The sequence below is a fragment of the Mercenaria mercenaria genome, chromosome 14 (assembly GCF_021730395.1).
Source record: "Mercenaria mercenaria strain notata chromosome 14, MADL_Memer_1, whole genome shotgun sequence".
Taxonomy (NCBI): domain Eukaryota; kingdom Metazoa; phylum Mollusca; class Bivalvia; order Venerida; family Veneridae; genus Mercenaria; species Mercenaria mercenaria.
Window position 1 is genome coordinate 22,077,058 of NC_069374.1, and position 21,359 is coordinate 22,098,416.

The window sequence follows — 21,359 nt, forward strand, 5'->3', positions numbered from 1 at the left end:
TGTGCAGCAAGACCGAGACTCGAACCATGGACCTCGGAATACCGTTCCCATGCTCTACCGTATGAGCTACCCAGCCGCCGATACATTTTCTTCACGTTTCAATATTCTATACCGTGACAATGCCGTATAGGGGACGAAAAGTCTAACCTTTAATCGCCAATCTGGGTACGAATATTAACTGGATATCATGAACACTTTCACAATAACAACTTATTTATGTGAATATGTGGATGGCAGAAGTGGGCATTAAAAGGCAGTTTCGTCCTGTTAACTTAAGTATCTGGATAACACTCAATTTTGCCACTTGCCAGATAATAACTGGATATGTGAAATTTTTAGAGAAAACGGTCTAACGTAAGTAGGTGGATATGTGGTTGGTTGCAATATGCCACGATATTGGCACATTTCTGCCAACCACATATCCACTTATTTATCTTGAAATTTTCGTTAAAAAAAATGTCACTCCTTCAGTTATTATCTGGCAAGTGACATAACTGCGTGTTATCCACATAAGTATCTTAACAGGACAAAACTGCCTGTTGGTGCCCATTACTGTCATCCACATATTCACTTATATTAACTAGGTATCTTATTTCTTGTCAGTTAGTTATGATTATATAACCGTCCCCTATCATTATGGAATGAATAAAATTCTTAAAGGGGCATAATAAATATATAAATTTATCATTCCTTCTGATAAATTCTGTATAGGGGACGAAAACTCTAACCGTTAATCGCCAATATGGGTACGAACTGGATATCAAGAAAACTTTCATTATCATCACTTATTTATGTGAATATGTGAATGGCAGAAGTAGGCACTAAGAGACAGTTTTGTCCTGTAAACATAATTATCTGGATAACACGCAAATTTGCCACTTTCCAGATGATATCTGGATAGGTGAGAAAACTGTCTACATAAATAAGTGGATATGTGGTTTGCAGAAATATACCACCATACTTTAGCACTAATTTACAAACTAGATATTTCCCTAACATACTTGACTTCGGCAAGATGGCGCGCACATTATTAATTACTTAATATAGTCTTAATGAGTCTAAAGGGAACATTTTTTACACCAACCTAGCTTCCTTTTAAAAACATATGCAAACAATAAGTACAATAAAATGGTATGAATACAGCATTTGTTACACAGAAAAAAAAGTAATACGTTCTATGCTTTTGGCTTTGCTTACGTAGCTTACAAACAAATACTTCAAATACATATTAATTCTTTACTAATTTAATACCAATAAAATGCTAATCAGTATAGAATAAATGCGATATTAAATTTCTCGTTTGTCATATGTCGTTTGTTTAGTCAACTTCACACAGCTTTAAATAATATACTTTTTTGCAAATGAAAGAAAAAGTATTAAATCGGTATTTCATTACACTTCAACCGTTAGGAAGTATCATAATTATCATAGCAGCATTGAAAAAAAAAGTTTTATATAAAAAAATACAAAAAAGTGTTCTTTGTTATTACAGCTTGCTCAGTAACTCAGTATTTCCGGTTATGTCTGCTTTGTTTATATAAATATTCTGGCTAGAGTTATAACAAATAATGAACCAACATTTTATTATGCAATTTTGGCCTTCTATAATAAAAGGTATACAGCATTAGTATTTCATTTGATTTGATGCAGTATTAATATTTTTAAAAGACTAAGTACGTAATTAACTGTTTCTTTCCATAAGTACAGCATTTGTATATTTTAGACCTTTTTTTATAAGGATATGCAAATGAAGTACAAAATTGATGTTTTGATGTATTTATTGATGTTTAATTAGTATTGCATATATCTTATATGCATGATAAAATTTCCACTGCATCTAAACCAGTTAAATACTGTACAGAATTAGCATTTAAGTAAAGTGTTTAAACTTCCTTTTTTTCATATGGGTTGACATCATTTTCAGGTTGGTCTGTATTATCAGCATAATTGATGTGAATCGACATATAGATGGGCGAAATCAGTCTCATTATTTAGATACACGACTTCATGACAAATACTTTTCATTGGGCATTTTTTCATTGCCTTCATTGCAGGTTAGCCCCTTCAGACTTAAGACAGGTGGTTGGAAATAGTCCGTATATTTACACAAATTATTGGTTATCAGTAACATTTGAAATTTTCTTATCTCTGTAAACTATACTAATCATTTGATATTGTTAAATATGTACATCATAATAGATTGAATTATATAATAAAAAGATATGTAAAAGCTAGTATGTAATATCAGCGAGATCAGAAAAAATGACATAAAATGCGCTTATGTTAATCGTGTAACTATTAACTTTTTATGTCCATTAAGAGAGATGCAGACTGCTAACTAACTACAAACTTGATAAAAATTATTTTCCGCATATAACATTTAAATCTATAAAACAAATAATATCTTTACTCTACAGAAAAGGAGATATACCTCCACATTTGATACCTCTAAAATTACATTTAACTGCGTTTGCTTTACCTACAGTAAAAAATTGTAAACATGCTGTACTTTATATAATAGCTCATCTTATCTCGACAGATATTGCTAAATTCCCAATCTTTGGAACTACAGGGCATTGTTCACTTGACACCTATTTTTGTTTAAGTTGATACATGTATAAGCGTTACTAATATTTTCGCTTCAAACGTTCATTTTATTTGATGGACTATTAGTAAGCAGTAGTCCGCTTATAATTAGTCAGGTTCACAAAGCAACTTTTCCAATTTACTCATGTGTTTTTGAACATTTATGAAACTGCCATGTCGGCGAGGATTCTGTCCTATTTTAACATAATTATACATCAGTAATGGCTAAAAACAAATAAAACATTCGTGTTCATTTATCTTTGCAGATCCAATTTTCAGTTTAGAATGTCAATTCAAATTGCCTGATCATTTTTTCAAAGTTTGTAAAAGTTATATTCAGTTGGTTTTGCAGTACGTTTTCGCCAAACTTTCCTCCAAAGAAAGCAAACAAAGATTAGACATACCAAAAAGGACAGGAGAACAAACTAATTAACGGAGAACTCATGTGAGATAATATATTCAACAAAACTATTCAAATTGTTTTACGCTAACTGGTAAGGGTCACATGAACGCTTAAAATATTGAGAGATTCGTATCAGCTGAGCTTAGACCTAGCTTTGAATAAGAATACACTAAAAACTAAAAAACATAGCATGTTATATAAAATTTGCATTATCTCATAGAAGTGCAATTACTAATAATTAATTACTTTTTATCCTGGCAATAATAGCTGTAAGAATATTTCAATATTGCCATTGTGAGTTTGTATAAATTTGTATTATTTATGTATTTGTGATGATGTACTTAGTGTATAAATCGGAAATAAATTTAATATTCTGTTCTGTTCTGATCAATTTAGCCTTATTTCACGACTTAATGAACTCCGATCAACGCATGCCCATCTAAAAGTATACTAATGGAAAATTATTTACATATTTCGTTTTATGAAAACATTCCATAAATGGATGAACAGTTTATACATTATACAAAAATGAACAACAAAATAGAATAATTCAATACTTTTATGAAAACATTTTAATGACGTTTTTTGTACTTTTATTCATAGGATATATTTTTTCTTGGTTAACAGGCGCACAAAATCATTAGTTCTCTCAAAAGTAAAAAAAATGCATTTTGTAAAATATTGTTTGATATAGACTATTTGACATATGGATTGCTGGCACGTGTTCCTACAAAGAACTGAAACACGGTAAAACATCTGATACAGATACGCTATTGTCCACGAACGGTACAAAAAGAGACGCTTTTAAATAATCCGTTTGTACTTTTTGCTATATTTCATACCTTCTTTCACTTTTACTTATGCGTGTAAGGTAAAACTTTATGTAAATAAAGCAATTCAGATATTGTTATTTTCCATTGCTATGTACAGTGTTTTCTTTTTACTTTTGGCAATGCAATTTGGATTTATTACGCCATCGCTATCGCTCAACAGTTCTTGTATTACTTCACAGTCTTCAGACAGTTGTAAAATACTTTGTTTAAATTGACAACAGACACTGAGCCTGTTTTGTCACAAATGATACCATGAGACCCTACTAAATGATCACCTCCGCTGGCAGCGTTTACCTTTCCTTCATTACAACATTTTCTTCCGTTTTATAAATGGAAGTTAGCTTTTTCTGTTCAACGTCCAAAAGTTAACCGATTGGTTGCTGCTATCAACAACCACAAGTTGCTTATTTTCAGACAGTGAAGTAATTCCTGTTATATCGCTGTTCTCGTTATCATTTTCTGCTTTGATGTTGATCTCACCTTCAAACTCAGCAATCTTTGCACATTTATCCATGATAAGGCACAGTTTTAGCCCCCAAATTTCGAAGAAAATGAAAGTAAAAATACATCTCAACGATATGGATTATTTGAAAGATAAAGGCTTAATCTTGCATTTTTTGAAGAAAAAATGTATCATGTTAAAAGTCATGATCCATGGTCTAGTTTCATGCCATCAACACAGATTTTGTACATTTTTAGATGTTTTCATGCACTTTATCAGCAAAGTACGATACGAGCGCAGGGGAGAACAATTTTAATTTTTGGATATGTGTTGAGGATTACAAAAACACGGAGAATGATACATGAAAGAAAATTGTTCTGAGGTGCGCTCGTAGTAAATTTTGAACAAATACGGTATTTTTTCCGAACAATTTTACTCTAAAAATAGCCATATAAAGGGACGAAACTCTTGCTTTACTTGAAGAGCTTGGCGTAAAGGTAAGTAAAACATCTTGTGACGTCATGCGGAAGTGATTTCGTTTGAAACTGGGTCGCGTGCGATCAAAAAACTAGGTTAGTAGGTCTAAAAATAGAAAAACCTTGTGACCTCTCTAGAGTCTATATTTTTCAATGGATCTTCATGAAAATTGGTCAGAATGTTCACTTTGATGATATCTAGTTCAAGTTCAAAACGAGGTCACGTGCCATCAAAAACTAGGTCAGTGGATCAAATAAAAGAAAAACCTTGTGACCTCTCTAGAGGCGATATTTTTCATGGAATTTGTACGAAAGTTGGTCTGAATATTCATCTTGATGATATCTAGGTCAAGTTCGAAACTGGGTCAGCTGCGATTAAAAACTAGGCCAGTAGGTCTACGTCGTCCGTGTGTCCATGCGTAAACTTTTGCTTGTGACCACTCCAGTTTAAGATCCAGCCTTGAAATTTGGATGACATGTACAGTTTTGCATACCAATCTTTAAATTGTCTTTCAGTGACCATAAATGTGACCTACTGATCTACTTTCTAATATTTTAGTATCAGTTTGAAACATGTGGTTCAATATACTCAGGTGAGCGATACAGGGTCATCATGACCCTCTTGTTTTCTTTCTTTGTTGCTTCATAATTAATTAACAAACAAAAGGAAGTCCTTATTTATATTTTGTATGCAATAAATCTGGAAAACTGTACTAAATTAGGAAGGCAGCGCTTTTGATAAGCCATATATATTTCAAATGTCCGTATGGACTAATTGTCTTTAACAATGACAAATAGTACAACAAGGAAGACAAGTGTGGTATTCTAAGAAGACGGCTTTTAAACACAATGCATCTCAAGTGCTGGTGTCCTATCCCTATATCAAATGTCCGTATGGACTAATTGTCTGTAAGAATGACAAATAGTACAAGGAAGACAAGTGTGGTATTCTAAGAAGAAGAAATTTGAACAATGAAATATACTTAAAAATAAATTGAAATACTTACGCGTTTGGATAGGAATAAACATTTTCGTTTTATCTTTTACACATCATATTAATTATTGAAATCCTAAATAAAAGATTAAAGAATTAATACAATCCTGGTGGGATTCAATGTATGTCAGTAACAACAAGGTCAGGCATCCAGTTAGAAAAGCCTTTCAGCATAAAACAAAGTTTCAAAAAGCATGTATATATGAAACTTAATCTGATCTTAATTGATGATCATCAAATGAGTGAAACTGCTATATAAAAAGATAACTACATGTATATGCGGATTTAATTGTATACGGGGTGCTTTTATCTGTATTTATAAACGATGATTTTCACTTTTGCTTTTGACTTTATTTGCGATGCTTTAAACTACATTTGCTGTGCTTTTAACTTTTATATGATATGCTTTCTACTGTATAGTTATACGTGGTACTTACAACTGTATATGAATTGGTTTTACATTTTCATGCGGTGGTTTCAGCTTTATATGTGGTGCTTTCTAATGTGTATACGGTGCCGTTAACGGTATATGGGGTTTCACCTTTCGTCGGTCCTCTTTTCATTATGTGTAGTAGTTCGATTTTCATATTATTTACTTTCAACTTTATTTGCGGTGATTTCAAATGTTTGTTTGTTTGTTTTTGGTTTAACGCCGTTTTTCAACAGTATTTCAGTCATGTAACGGCGGGCAGTTAACCTAACCAGTGTTCCTGGATTCTGTACCAGTACTAACCTGTTCTCCGCAAGTAATTGCCAACATCCCCACATGAATCAAAGGTAGAGAGCTAATGATTTCAGACACAATGTCGTTTATCAAATAGTCACGGAGAAAATACGCCCAGCCCGAGGATCGAACTCACGACCCCGCGATCCGAAGACCGACGCTCTGCCTACTGAGCTAAGCGGGATTTCAAATGTATATGCGGTGCAAACTTCATTATGTTTAAACAACATTATGAGATCCACTTTATTACGAAAATTAACAAGCATCGCCGAAAACATCTGATATTAGGATTTCATACAAGGGTATTATTATTTATAAACATGTGTCAACATTGTCTTTAAGTTTGGAGAAAATGCAAAGGAAATAATAGGAAATTAAACAACATATAGCTTTTATTCGCACTTAAGGTTATTTTCGTTAGCGATTTTGACACATATCATAAATATTTGCTGTTCATTACGTTATTATTGGTACAAAATCAATTATTTTTCGTATATAAGTATGTGTAAACATGTTATTTAAAGCAACAGAAAATACAATTTTGAAAAATGTAAAAACTAAAATATTATAGCTTATATAAAGTTATTTTCGTTATCGATTTTGACGCTCGCTAATTATTTCCTAATTATTTTAACACTGTTTTACCCTACGGGGTATCGAATGTTCAAATACGCTGTAGTTCTCATTCTGTTTTAATAAACGTTTCGGCCTTTATCAAAATGACAAATCACGAGTCATGGCAATCTCTCAATACAACAACAAATGAAATATAAAGCCGGAACAGACGTAACGTTGCTTAACGTCACCGTCAAGTCCCGCTAAAAGTCGAAACACATTTATGATTCACAGGGAATGTCAATAGTTATCCTGAAAATATTAAAGTATATAGAACTGTTATTACCCTTAGTGGTATCGAATGTTCAGAGAGTCTATAGTTTTCACTCTGTTTTTACTACCTATTTCTAGTGTCATCTTAGATAAATTTAACTAAAGTTTTAGGTACCAGATAGACATGCTTTATGTCACGACTGAAGCTATCCGTTATTCTACCGTGTTCGATAAGAGTTGGATACAGGTTGTATTCGTTTGTGAAATACGAGCTCTATTTCAGACAGAAAATTTATAGGTATATAAAAAAAATCGTCAGCATAAGTGAAACAAAAACTTTTTTTCACTGGTTTTAACAAAAGTGTTTCCATCTACCCGTCAAATGTATTTGTTGGCGAAAGTTGAACAGTTGCATGTGATCAATAAGTTTCTTTTACATTTATATTTTACATTTTATTTAGGTATTTATTTTGTTGAAAGATATTTTCTTTAAAAAAGTATCAATTTATCTATACTTCATATTCTTTCCTATTCAAGTGCAGTTCCGTAACATTGAAAATTATATTTCAATTTCTCACTGTTTGAAACAAGAAGTATAATCATGAGATATTCTATCGTTTAAAGAACATGAAATAAAAAATATATATTTTATTCGCCTTAACTACCGTATGCTGAGCGTAGCATACTTAGTAATAGAGCCTCTGTATTTGAGATGGGCGAATTTTTTCCCAATAATAGAATTTCGAGGGAAATGCCGTTTTCAAGGGCTGATAACTCTTCTCCAATACTGGTGACCTATAATTTTTATTGCATATCTTTGTTTCTTAAATAATTGTCCTTCAATATCCAAAGTTTGAAGAAATTCTATTATGGGGGAAAATTTCGCACAAAAACATCTCATTACACAGAGACTCTAGCGCACGCCTTAAACAGGATGCCAGTGACACACACATCTTTAGATTTATTATAAATCCATCGTTAGGTAAGTTTTTGTTAAGTGGATATTACTTGTATTTCAGTGACGCCAGTACAATGTATGTCTTATACTCTTCATAGTAGGTGTAGATCCGTTGGCCAAGGGTTCTTTTCCGAGTATTATATCGGGTATAGACGGATAAATGCGTAGAGGCAACGAACTCTCACAACAGAGTGAATAGGATCCTCACTTGAAAGAACTGAAATAAAAAAGCCAAGAACCAGCGATTCTATATAAACGATACGACCAAACATGCTTGGAGATCATATATAATGTAAACATGGCTTGTATATTTTGATACAATGGTTAGGATGAAAACCAAACGTTTATACAAGTTTGAGAAAATTTCGTTTTGAGTAGTAGACATACAACAGGCGTATAATGATTAGAGGCAGTCATGAGGACGTGCTCAAGAGTCGCCGGAGAACATGATCAAAGTACATGTACACTCATTTTCTAACCTGATTAGGGATTTGTTTCTTATGAGTGATATTGCGCTATGGCATTTCCCGAGCTAAACTGCAGACATAATTGTTACAAATTATACATAATATATATACGTCTACGCTACTTACGATATACCAGATTTTACCAAAATGCGTTAAAAGCTTGCAAAAATATATTGTACTTGTCGTTATTTACTTACAAACTGAAAGGCAGATATATAATTTTGAAAGGTTTTGGATATGTTTTATGGACTATGTTTTGCAATATATGTATACTTATTAATATTAATGGCCATGCAATAATAAACAATCATAAACTTATACATGGCCTCGCACTACTCGGGTGTACGTCATAAGCAGTTATTTCCGCTTATTGTTTTAGCAAGTAGTGGAAGTGGTTTAATATACGTGGAAATAACAATTTAAAGAAAAGTAACGGTAGTATGTCTAAACAGCGAGTGGTACAAAGTTCCAAATAGAAGTTTATAGTTAAAATCAAAGTTGTGTAATGTAATATGGAAGTGTCTGGGAGGAGAAAGGCGGGGTCCGAGCCTGTGTCAAAAGCATCCGACATAGAAGCAGAAAATCACTGCGATCCGTGTAAACACGATGGTCGCTCTGTTGCCGCAAAAGGATATTGTGTGGACTGTAAGGAGTATTTGTGTACCGGATGTTACAGAGTTCACCTACGGCCATCTGTTTGGAGACACCATCAGCTTCTGGACGCACAAACAATGCCGAAAACTAAACCAGCGACGAATATCAAGGTAACTGATGTATGTACAGAGGTGTGCCAAAAGCATTCAGACAAAGTAATTGAATACTTCTGCAATCCACACGAAATCTTAGGTTGTTCTGCATGCATTACAACAGAGCATCGTTCCTGTATTAAAGTCGATTATATTCCGGTTGTTGCTGCTACATTTGGCAAAAGTAAAGAGTTTAATAACCTCCATGAAAACCTTGAAAGTCTTTTAAGTTTAAACGAGAAGAACAAGTCAAACATAAGGAATAAATCAAAAGTTGTCGATATTCAAGCAGACAGAGCAAAGGTGCAAGTTACGGCTTTGAGGACGGAAGTTGATGCGTTATTTGATCGACTTGAAGAGAAAATTGACAGATCAATTGATGACGTCAGAAACAGAGACAAGAAAAAGATTGTCAAGTTATCAAATAAATCAGACGCAGTGTCAGCTAATCTTAAGGACCATATATCTGTAATAGAAACAAAAGTAAACGAAGGAAAAATATGCCAGCTCTTCATAGAAACAAAACGCATGGAAGAGTCGGAAAGAAAACTCCATGCAGAGGTGCAAACAATTGCCGAGGATAGCAATATACAGATTTTTCAATTTCAACCGGACCAAATGATTGTTGATATGATGGAAAAGCTTACAGTCATTGGCAAACTAAAAGTCCTGGACAAAAATGCAAAACGTCCACATTTTGAAGGCGAAATCAATGTTAAAGCAAAAACTGAAACGAAGAAATGTAATATAACAGGAATGTCAGTTTTATCTAAAAACCAACTCGTCGTTGCGGACTACATGAACGGATGTGTCAAACTTCTAAGCATTGTGAATAAAGATGTAATCTCCGTCTATAAGAAAGACGTTCTGGACGATTCTGATCCGTTCGATGTGACAAAAGTTAATGACGCACAGATCGCAGTTACCTATCCTTCTGCCTGGGAAATCAGGATACTGGACATACCAGACGGCGGAAATTTGAAGTCTGACAGGGAAATAAATGCGACAGGGGCATGTTATGGTATTGTTCGTAGCGGGGATAATCTGGTCGTGTCGTTCAACACTCCGCCTGAAGTCAAGATTCTTACTTTGGATGGAAAAGTTGTCAAGAAAATAACAGGACACTATAATTTCCCTGACTATGTAGCATTCAACCCGTATCGCAACACGATTTATATTTCAGATGTCTCTTTAGATACATTGACATGTGTCACAACGGAGGGAAAAAATGTAAGTTATGACAAACGTTTAGGAGGACCTTGTGGTGTCGCAGTTGACGCAAATGGTCAGGTGTTTGTTTGTTGTAGATCTAAAAACAGTGTTCTGCAGTTGCTTAAAGGCAGCAAGAGGCCACATGTACTATTGCACAATAGCTATGGAGTTAGATATCCCCAATGCATCACTATCAGTGAACAAAACACACTTTTTGTTGGACTGGCTGATGACAAAGTCAAAATGTTTCAATTATACTAGAAATATCAGATCAATGGAGAGCCCTTAAAAAGGGAAAATGCAACATTTCAAATTTGTTATTTAGAGTCACGCGAAAACATAACATATTTGGGAATAAAATATGAAAACAAACGGTATAGCATTTAACTATTTTCAGTGTAAGAAAATGGCAGAAAGTTTGAACACAATGACGTCATCCATCTTTTCTTTAAGCTGGATACCACTTTTAATTTTCAAACAATGCCAAAATGCCTAGTTTATCATATTATAAATTGTTATGCACCTACATTAGGTTCTAAGACAAATATATAACATCACACATCATAGTCTGTGCCGAATTGTAACCCTGTGGAATGTATTCCTAGATTAAAAAAAAATCCGTTTTTTGTTTGTTTGTTTTTTTGAAAGCTTATGTGTCACTTATTAAGTATTCCTCTATTTATGTTTTAAGCTATCAGTTAGACGAGAATCTTGAATTTCAGAATGTCTGCCATATTTTGATAAGTATACTGTATATATATATTCAATCTGGTCTTGAAACAAAACCTGTTTTTCTTGCTAAGACACGCAAATTTTTATTTAGTAATGGTAAGGGGTTGTGATTATAATGTTTATATGAAGGTTTAGTTAAGAATTGATTTTTATACACGAAAAATATAATTTTCAAATTCAAATTTAGGAAGAAAAATCTTCATTCTTCATACATGCGATCCTTGGTAAAATGGTTAAATACAGCCATTCTATGAAAGAAACAGTATATTTATTCAAATACAATTTTAAGAGATTCCTCTTAAACATAGCGTTAGTTATTGAAAGAAAATGTTTTTATAAATATGAGTGACAGGGTGTAGTAAAAGCCCCTGCTGCAATGAAATACCTATTAGGATGAAACGAATGGGCACACAGCTATATTGCAAGACGACAGGTGATAAACTTAGGCCCTCTCTGATTTATTGTGTTCAAGACGTCGATTGCAAACATATCCAGTGTATCTCTTTTCAGTATAGTTTAATAATTATCTTACCTTGACGTAACAAAGTTTGGTATAAACTTAAATTATTACACCAAGTAAGACCATGAACACATTGTCTTGGCATGTGTCACCGTCAGTTTGTAAGTAAATACCTATGTTTCTCTTCTTTTTGTTTCATGCAAATCATCTATAGATACCATCATGTAAAATACAAAATGATACAGTTAGTCTGTTGTGCGTCTGTAAGGGCTTGCCAACCATAGATATGGCAATAACATTATTAGACTTAAATAACTTAGTATGAGAATTAATCCCTAAAAATCTACTTGCTTTCCTTATTATGTTTACAAGTTTGGCATAACAATGTCTTGACATGTCGACTTACTGATGAGACAAAAGATGAATATGCTTGTAAAAAAATGCTGCAGGACAAAACAGAAATGCTATGACTTCCTTGACCTCTTGTGGGTCCAGGAAATGGTAAGCCACCCCATCAAAAAGATGTCTTTAGTATTGTGTGTGAAATTCCTGAAATAAGGAAAGTGTTAATATTCATGTATTGTCATTTCTAGTTAAAAATGACACTTGCTGAGCATTACCGAGTCTTACTTGGTATTTCATTCCATTCTTTCAAATTTACCACCACTGGTACTCTTTGTAATCATATTTCATTTATCTTAGACCAGTTAATGTAAATTACAAAAGGATGTGATTGTCCTACAAGTTGAATACCCGGTTATATGTAAATAGTTTCTATATGAATTACCAACATGAAACCATAAAAGCAAGAATAGCAAGAAAAATATCTTTCAACTCTGATGGGACATTATTTTGTCACTTTATTTTGAAATATAAACTCCTTAAATATTACATTACATAGCTCAGAATGAGATAGTTCTATTTTCAATCAATATTAAGTGGTTTTACTTTCGCCATCTAGTACAATTAACTAGGTTCCTCTGTAGCCAAGTGATGAAGGCCGATGTATCAAATTTCTTGACCAAATTCTCTTTGGGTTCAAGCCCTGCTCAGGTCATCATGTGAGCCTTCCAGTTGGCTTTCGGAAGGTCATTGATTCTACCAGCTGGGCACCAATGCCAGAAAAAATGTCCGGGGACACCTTGAGTCTTCCTCGACAATTAAAGCTAGAAAGTTGCAATATGTTCTAAACTTTGTCAATGTGATGTAAAACTTAAAAATTAGGCAATAAAGTTCTGTTTTGTTGGGTTTTATGTCATACCAAAACAATTTAGGAATATTGCAATTTTCCAGCTTTGGAAGGTAATGGAAGACTCAAGGTGCACCTCTGGGCATTATTAATAGGCATGGGTGGGTGCCTTGGTAGAACTGATAATCTCCGGTAAGCTAAATGCATTGATATCTCACACGGAAGAATTCTACGTCACTCGAAGAAGGGTTTCATCCCCACAGAAGTGACAGGAAAGTTATTAGAAAGTCAGCTTCCCTTAAAACCTAGCCATGCATTGTTCTGAGATGGCCATCATTGAATAAAAGTATAACACCACAAAGTGCACAATAATTTGATATTTTAAAAATACTTCCCTGTAAACCTACCTTATTCGTTTAAGTTACAGTTTTAGAATATTTATTTTGTTTGGTTTAACGTCGCACCGACACAATTATAGGTCATATGGCGGCTTTCCAGATTTGATAGTGGGAGAAGAGCCCAGGTGCCCCTTCGTGCATTATTTCATCACGAGCGGGAACCTGTGTAGAACCACCGAGCTTCTGCAAGCCAGCTGGATGGCTTCCTCACTTGAAAAAATCAACGCCCCGAGTGAGGCTCGAACCCACATCGACCCACGTTTTAGAAGAAAGCATTGTGTATAACACAACTGCAGTTAATTTATTTTACTCAACAGGGGAGAAAGAAAGATAAAATGTGAATGTTCATTCTAAAATATCTGGCAATATCTGTCGCATTTTGTAATTACCTCCTTTCTTTTCTATCAAGCACAAACGATAAATACTGATAATAAGATAAAAGAAAAGTTTACAACGATAAATTCAGTCACTTCACTGATAATGAAATAATTTTTAAAATATACGATACCAAAAAGCAAATGCTTTTTTTTTTGCCTCCCGTTATTTTGTCTTTATCACCTTAAATGGTAAATTATACCTAGACATACAGTATGGTTTATTTAGACATTTTTGTAAAGAATTATGTCAGTGTTTGAAGAAGTAGCAAATTATACTTAATTTTGTAAATTACAAGAGAATTATTCCTTTAGTTTAGTATATACTGATTTATTTTAGCTCGATTGTGATGAAAGCTTCAAGCTTATTTGGACCACTATCGAGTCCGCTATCTGGGGAAAAAAGCAGTACTGGTGTCATATGAGAGGGCGTGGTCGTGACCCAGTGGAGCTCGAACCAACAACTCCTGGATTGAGCGCCGACACTTTAACCACTTGACCGCCGCTTCCCTTAAATCTCTTTTATCTCCCTTAAAGCACAAATAACTCCATCTTATCGACATAAGAAAGAATTTAACGTTCCATTCAACCTTATTTAACTCACTCTAGCATTTATTTAACATAAAAATGCATACAGTACTAAGTCAGTTTGAAAATAACATAATTTGAGGCGTCAATTGAGAAATCATGATGTCCGCCAAAACAATGATTAATGTTTCCTATGAAATTTGAGAGACTGGGTGTTTATACTTTCAAACAAAAATACAACTATGTTAAATATAGCTAAAAGAAAATCACAAACTCATCATTTTGGACAATTTGCCATAGACTACTAATTTCTGTTAATCACATTAAATTTTGGATGTGATTACAAGTACCACGGCCATTCTAAAAATAATGACAATCATGCTGGAATATGGTACACAGTCTAAGTACAGACTTCAAATTAAGAAGGTTCCTTCAAAATATGCGTCCTTGACATCTGCGCACTTAAGCAGCCTAGAAATCTGCACGTTGCAGAGTATTCTGCCTTTGTTGTGGTCTTACGTAACTGAAAAATACCACTCCCGAGTACTTTATTGCCCCCGGCCAGCATCTTTCTCATCTTTGGTTATAGGAAAAAGTCACTAGGACTTAGATCTGGTGAATAAGCGGGATGATATTGATTTGCACCATCTTTCCTCTCTCAGAAACCTTTGACACTTTTGTGAACCGCATCTTTGACATGGATCAAATGGAAATCGCGAGAACTAACCATTTGACCCATTTGTTTGTTTTCTCGTTTAACAACTTTCAGTTCTTTGTCTCTATAAAACTTTCCAGTCACTGACTTCGGGGTAAAGAATTTATTTGTACAACAGTACGCCTTGAATTAAGTTAGCTCTGCACGTTTGAAACAAAATAATTTCTACAATGTACAATTTGATTAAACCCTGATTTTTCAAAACTTCAGAATATACTTAGAAAATTCAGCAAATAGACTGATTTGAAAATAAGGACATCACGCAAGTTTTCATAATGGGTCTCTATGGGAAAATCACAATTTTCATACCTTTTTGGCGAATAGATTTTTTTTACAATGTAGACTTTAATGAAACTTCTCACAGTCATAGATAAGCATATGGCCTATAATATGGTGAAATAAAATATGTAAGTCTGTCTGCTTGTTTTTAAGGTATTTGCCCATGATTAAAGTGATCCGCACATTTCAAGCTGGTTTTAAGCCCATTAGTTTGAAATATTTAACGTATCAAATGTTTTAATCTCATATTATAACTTTAGAAAGAAACTTGTTACGTTGCCATTGTTATAAATTTACTCACGGGTAGCCATTAATTCACGAAATGAGTTTCATTTCCATACGCCGAATCCAGACTTTATTCTACATTATCCGGATAAATGACGTCACGTCATCACTTCCGGTTTATGAAACGTACAGAACTGCCTTAAAGAAGATGAAATACAAAACCTTTTTGACGCTTATAGTTTCTTTCTGCAATTACTGGACCTTTTCGCAGCCGCTGTCTGTTGTGGCTCAATTATATATAGGTCTCATCTTCCTTGACATTGTGCCATAATCTGCATTTCACGTTGTTTTCAGCGTTTGTTAAACCAAGTACTTGGTAAGAATCTTTCCCTGTTGATATGCCAAGAAAAGACGCTTTCTTTGACACATGTACCTGGTGTCTTCATCAGTCAGAGCAGCAATGTTATTTGATGTCACTGCAATTTTGGGCTTAAAGGCCTAGATTCACTACTATATAAGTGTACCCCCCCCCAAATCCAATATACAATTCCCATCTTATCTGCTGCTTATCAGCGATTATGTAATAGCAGCTGATTAGAGGGCAATTAGCACAGCAGGGACCCCAACTAGACCATGAAGATGTGTGCAGTGGAGTTGAAAGAAATTAATTTTTCTTCAGTAAATGTGGAATGATAATAAAAATAATTATTATTTTGATATTATGTAGATGATAATAACTATTACTTTAATGTTATAATAATGATAATAATAATAATAATAGAAATAATCATAATTATTATTATTATCATTATTATTATTATTATTATATTACATATAGGATGATAAAAGATACAGTAATAATATTAAAAATAATAATGATAATAAAACACAAGTATAGTGAAAACTTCCTGAGTTCTTTGTGCTGACAAACAATAATTTTCGATTTGGAAATTGATTTTCATGTATTCATGTAATCAACATTATTTGAATATAAAATTATTGTGTTCCATCTATACTCAATTTTCATTTTCAGTATGTTGCCAAAAGGGACTTTTTTCATGCTTTGCTTTGTAACTTTGAAATTCACATTCTGTTTTCAATTTAGACAAATGTTGTTTACAGTATTCTGCAAGCTTTAGATGAGTGAAAGTCACATTTTTCAGAAATATCACAATTCTCCAGACAGAAATTGAAAAAATAAAAATTTGCATGTTTCTTTAAGTAAGTTTCTCATTATTTCATTATTGTGAAAATAAGTTTCTTATTATTTTATTATTGTGTTTGATCAACAAATATTTTTGTTTACACAGAAATGCAAAAAAAAAAAAAAACTAGTATAACTTTAAAAGTTATCAATTATTCATTAATTTAAAATAAATTACATAGTTTCCCCTTCTCACTAATAGATACACTTGTAAGGTAGACTGACTCTCCAATATACAATGACCCTTGTTTATTGGAGCCATACTGTGATGGTCATTAGCCCCCAACTGTGCTGGCGAAGACAAAAATCCCTTGGCCCACTGCCAAAATCTAGGCCTTTAAGAGGACGGGCCCCGTCTTTAACGACTGACATACCATTTTGAAATTCATCTACACTGTTTTTGTTTGTTTGTTCATTTGTTTGTTTAGGGTTAAGCGCTGTTTTTTAACAGTGTTTCAGTTATATAATGGCGGGCAGTTAACCTAACCAGGGCTTCTTCCAGTTTATAGCATTCTGGAATTATCATAGCATTTCGTATTATCCGGATAACAAGGGTGTTCATGTTTACAAAATAAATGAACAAAACAAATACTTTATTACCTTGTCATAGTTAAATATATCATTAAGAATCTATCTACAGTTTAAAAAAATTGATGAGTAATCAATGCATTTTTCCTCGAAAGAAGGAACAAATGTGAGAATCGCATTAACTGGGACAAATACAATAATGAAACCATTAATATTTGTTGCACAATAAAAACAGTTCAGACATTTACAATAAAGAATCTATATTAAAAACAAAAATATTATCAAGACAAGATTAAAGAGTGACGTTTTTGGAATTTGGCATGAAAAATAAGACTGCCCATGCATTTTCGGTCAAACTCAGCTTTTGCTACCATAACATATTAACTGTTATTTTGGGGATTATCTGTTGGTGGCATTCTTAATTCCATTACTACTTTTCAATACCTTTAGATCATATTTTAATAGATGAACAATTCTCACTGTTATGTTTATTAAACAATCGGTTGTTCTAACATCATTTCTTCAACGAATTAAAGGAAGGTTAACTGCATGAATAGACTGTACAATGGAGGATGTAAATCCTTGCATCTTTTATAAACCAGGGACATTTTCGTTCTACTTCAAGTTGTTAAAATCTGTTTCACTTAATAGTAAATAATCAATCACGCTGGTTACATTATTACTATAACATGTGTACACACTTTTGCCAAAATCGGCGCCTAGACGACCGTTAGCTATTTGAAGGGAGGTAGACTTGCACATGTCTATTAGCCTGTTACCATAAGAGTTACTTCCCTTATCCACTGAAAATCTCGGCTGGGGCGTATCAATAAAATATTCATCCTCGTCGATGTCCGACACATAACTATCACATAAGATGGAATCGTTTTTACACGATGTCCTTGCGTTACAATCACCGGAAATAAGAACCGTGCCTCCAGATTTGAAATATTCTATATCATTTTGCAAACAGAAAATAAGTCTATATCCAATATATTTGCAACCGGGGAATTTTCGGGCCATAAATATACTGCCGCCAAGTAAATATCGGAAGAGTTTTTGAAGAAATATTTACCAAACTTTATCAAAACAATCGTATCATGTACATTTTTAACAACTGTAATTCCATCTTTAATACTATTTCATACGTATATCACAATTCCAACGCTATTTCGCTTTGCTTTGCGATGCCTGAATTTTCGATATAAATTGTAACAAAAATAACCGTCTAATTCAATGTTACTTGACTTACTAGTCCATGACTCCGTGAGTATAATAAGATCGTTTTCCGCCAAGAAATCTGTGAAATTTTTGTCCGCTCTTTTAGCAGAACTAAGTCCGTTGCAGTTCCAAACTAAACACTTAAGTCCATCCGCGAGCTCCATGCGTCGGGAACAACTTTGCCATTGACGTATAACATATCGTATGAGACCCAGGCAGTATTGCCGGCCTCCTTTTCCTGCTTCATTTTCCTGAAAAGACTTTTCCTTTTCACTGCAATTTCCGGTGTAAACTGCTCCGTGATATAATAACACGTACTCCTAAGTTTATGACTGGATTTCCGAACAACTTCTCTGTCCCGGAACAGGTTGAACTTGCAAACAATGCGGCGAATTTTAGTTTGCCTTTCAGTTTGATCTTGTGCAGGAGGACCCATACGATGTGCCATTTAAATTTTCATATTTGCAACTTAGTCTCTTGCAAGCTGTAGTTCTTCGAGAATGAAATTTCGGAGGATAGTTTCTGTTTTTTTTCTGGATTTTCATTTGTTTCTTCCTTAATACCGCCGAAAATCAAATTACTGCGCATGGATTGCGATTGCATATAGGTCAAGGACTCTTTCATTTCGACATTTTTCTTTTCAAGACTTTCAATCATCTTACGAGCCACCTCACTTTCGATCTCAGTGGACGATACACGATTTACAACATGATCAGTTTTTGAATCTGTCGCTTTGGATGTAGAGTCAACGTGTAACCATAGTTTTTTAAGTTCATTATCAAAATTGTCTACTTTATTTTCTAACCCTTGGACCTTAGCTTCTACATTTCTTTGTATTGACTCAAGAGATTCGAGCTTTTTATCTACATCGATCTATTTCAAATTATTTTTTCCCAGCATAGCAATAATGTCTGCATTTGTGGGTCCATTTGACTCGCCTGCCTTAGCTTCCGCTATATTGTCAGACCCTACCAAATTTAAGGAAGTTAAATGTTGAAATGAATAAATATTTTCATCCAAACGCGACATACAAGGTTTTCAAAGAACAGCAACGATATATTAATATGTAAATGTAACTTTATTTCAATATAAAAGGTACAGCATCGGTATTTCATTTGTTTTGATACAGTATTAGTATTTTTTTTCCGAAGTGCAGCACAAGTATATTTTAGACCTCTTTCATAGGAAATGAAGTACAGAATTGATGTTTTGTTGTATTTAATTGGCGTTTTATTAGTACTGTAATAGCTTATTTGCAAACAAACTAAATACTGTACAGAATAAGTATTAAGATAGTGTTTTGTTTAAATTCTTATGAGTTGACTTTATTTTTCAGGTCTGTGTATATTATCAGCATAATCAATTTGGATCGACATATAGTCTGAGCGTAATCAGTCTAACGATATAGAGATACGCGACTTTATCACAAAAACTTTTCATTGGACATTTTTATTGCCTTATTGCGGTTTATCCCCTTCAGACTTAATACAAGCGGTTGAACATTGTACATATATTTACACAGACTGTCGGATATCAGTAACATTTGAAGCTTTTGTATCTTTGTAAACTATTTTAATCATTTTATATTGTAAATATGTACATCATAACTAACTAAATTGATTAATAAAACAATATGCAGTATCTGATATGTAATATCAACAAGATCAGAAAAAACAGGAGCTGTTGGAGGACAACGCTTAACTATTCAACAGCCTTGTCAGTTGAATGAAAATAAAAGTCGAAAAAGGGGAATAATTTTGTAAAATTGCAGAACAGGGTTATATGGAAACTGTAAAATGCATATCAGTTCATGACAATGGACAATTGTGTGAAGTTTCAATCCATTCCCATTTTAATAGTGGATACTAAGATACCAGCTTACAACTGCTAAGTCAAAAAGGGACATAATCTTGTAAAAATGCAAAGTAGAGTTATGTAACCTGTGTACTGCATGTCAGATCATGACAGTGAACAAGTGTGTGAAGTTTCAATCCATTCCCATTAGTGGGTACTGAGATACCAGTTTAAATACAAAAACTTAAATCAAAAACTGCTAAGTGGGAAAAGGGGCATAATTTTGAAAAAATGCAAAGTAGAGTTATGGGACGTGCTTAGTGCATGTCAGTTGATGACAGTGAACAAGTTATGAAGCTTCAATCCAATCCCATTAGAGGGTACTGAAATACCAGCTTACATACGGGTGGACGGATTGCACACTGGCCTTCCAATCCTGAGGTCGGGGGTTCGATCCCCGGCAGCTACTCGGGAATTTTTAGAAACGCTTTTCAGTGTTTCCCACCCAACTAGAGGTGTACTGGTCAGGAACCCAGGCAATCCTTGCGTGTATCAGTGCTATACACTGGGCACGTTAAAGAACCAGGCTGTCTATTTGCAACGAGCTAGGCTAAGTTAGCCGGACATGCCTGTATCTGATTTCTGATCTCTCTGTCACGGGGGCTTTGTCTCACTCTGTCCCTCTGGTCAGATCGCTCTGTGTCTGTACTAGTAGCGGATGAATTATGCGCCCTGTGTGGCTGCATTTGAACTATGTAAAGCGCCTTTGAACGTGAAATTGATCATGAAAAGGGCGCTATATAAATCTGGTATAATAATAATAATAATAATAAACCTTAACCAAAAATTTCTATGTCGAAAAAGGGCCATAATTTTGTAAAAATGCAAAATAGAGTTATGTAACCTGTGAAATGTAAGTCAGTTTATCACAGTGGATAAGTGTGTGAAGTTTCAATCAATTCAAACAAGTGATTACTAAGATACCAGCTTACATACAAAAACTTAACCAAATCGGGACGTGGACGCCAACGCAGACGCCGACG

The 21,359-nt window shown here is 33.9% G+C and overlaps 1 protein-coding gene across 1 annotated transcript; it reads left to right on the forward strand.

The window, feature by feature from the left end:
- Nucleotides 1-9,223: 9,223 nt before the first annotated feature.
- LOC123526685 (E3 ubiquitin-protein ligase TRIM71-like) lies at nt 9,224-10,930 on the forward strand. Its single transcript, XM_045305931.2, has one exon. The coding sequence runs from the start codon at nt 9,224-9,226 to the stop codon at nt 10,928-10,930; it is 1,707 nt and encodes a 568-aa protein (XP_045161866.2).
- The last annotated feature ends 10,429 nt before the right edge of the window (nt 10,931-21,359 follow it).

What these genes read in the sequence shown, in the direction of transcription:
- LOC123526685 (XM_045305931.2), top strand. Translation starts at nt 9,224, where the DNA reads ATGGAAGTGTCTGGGAGGAGAAAGGCGGGGTCCGAGCCTGTGTCAAAA.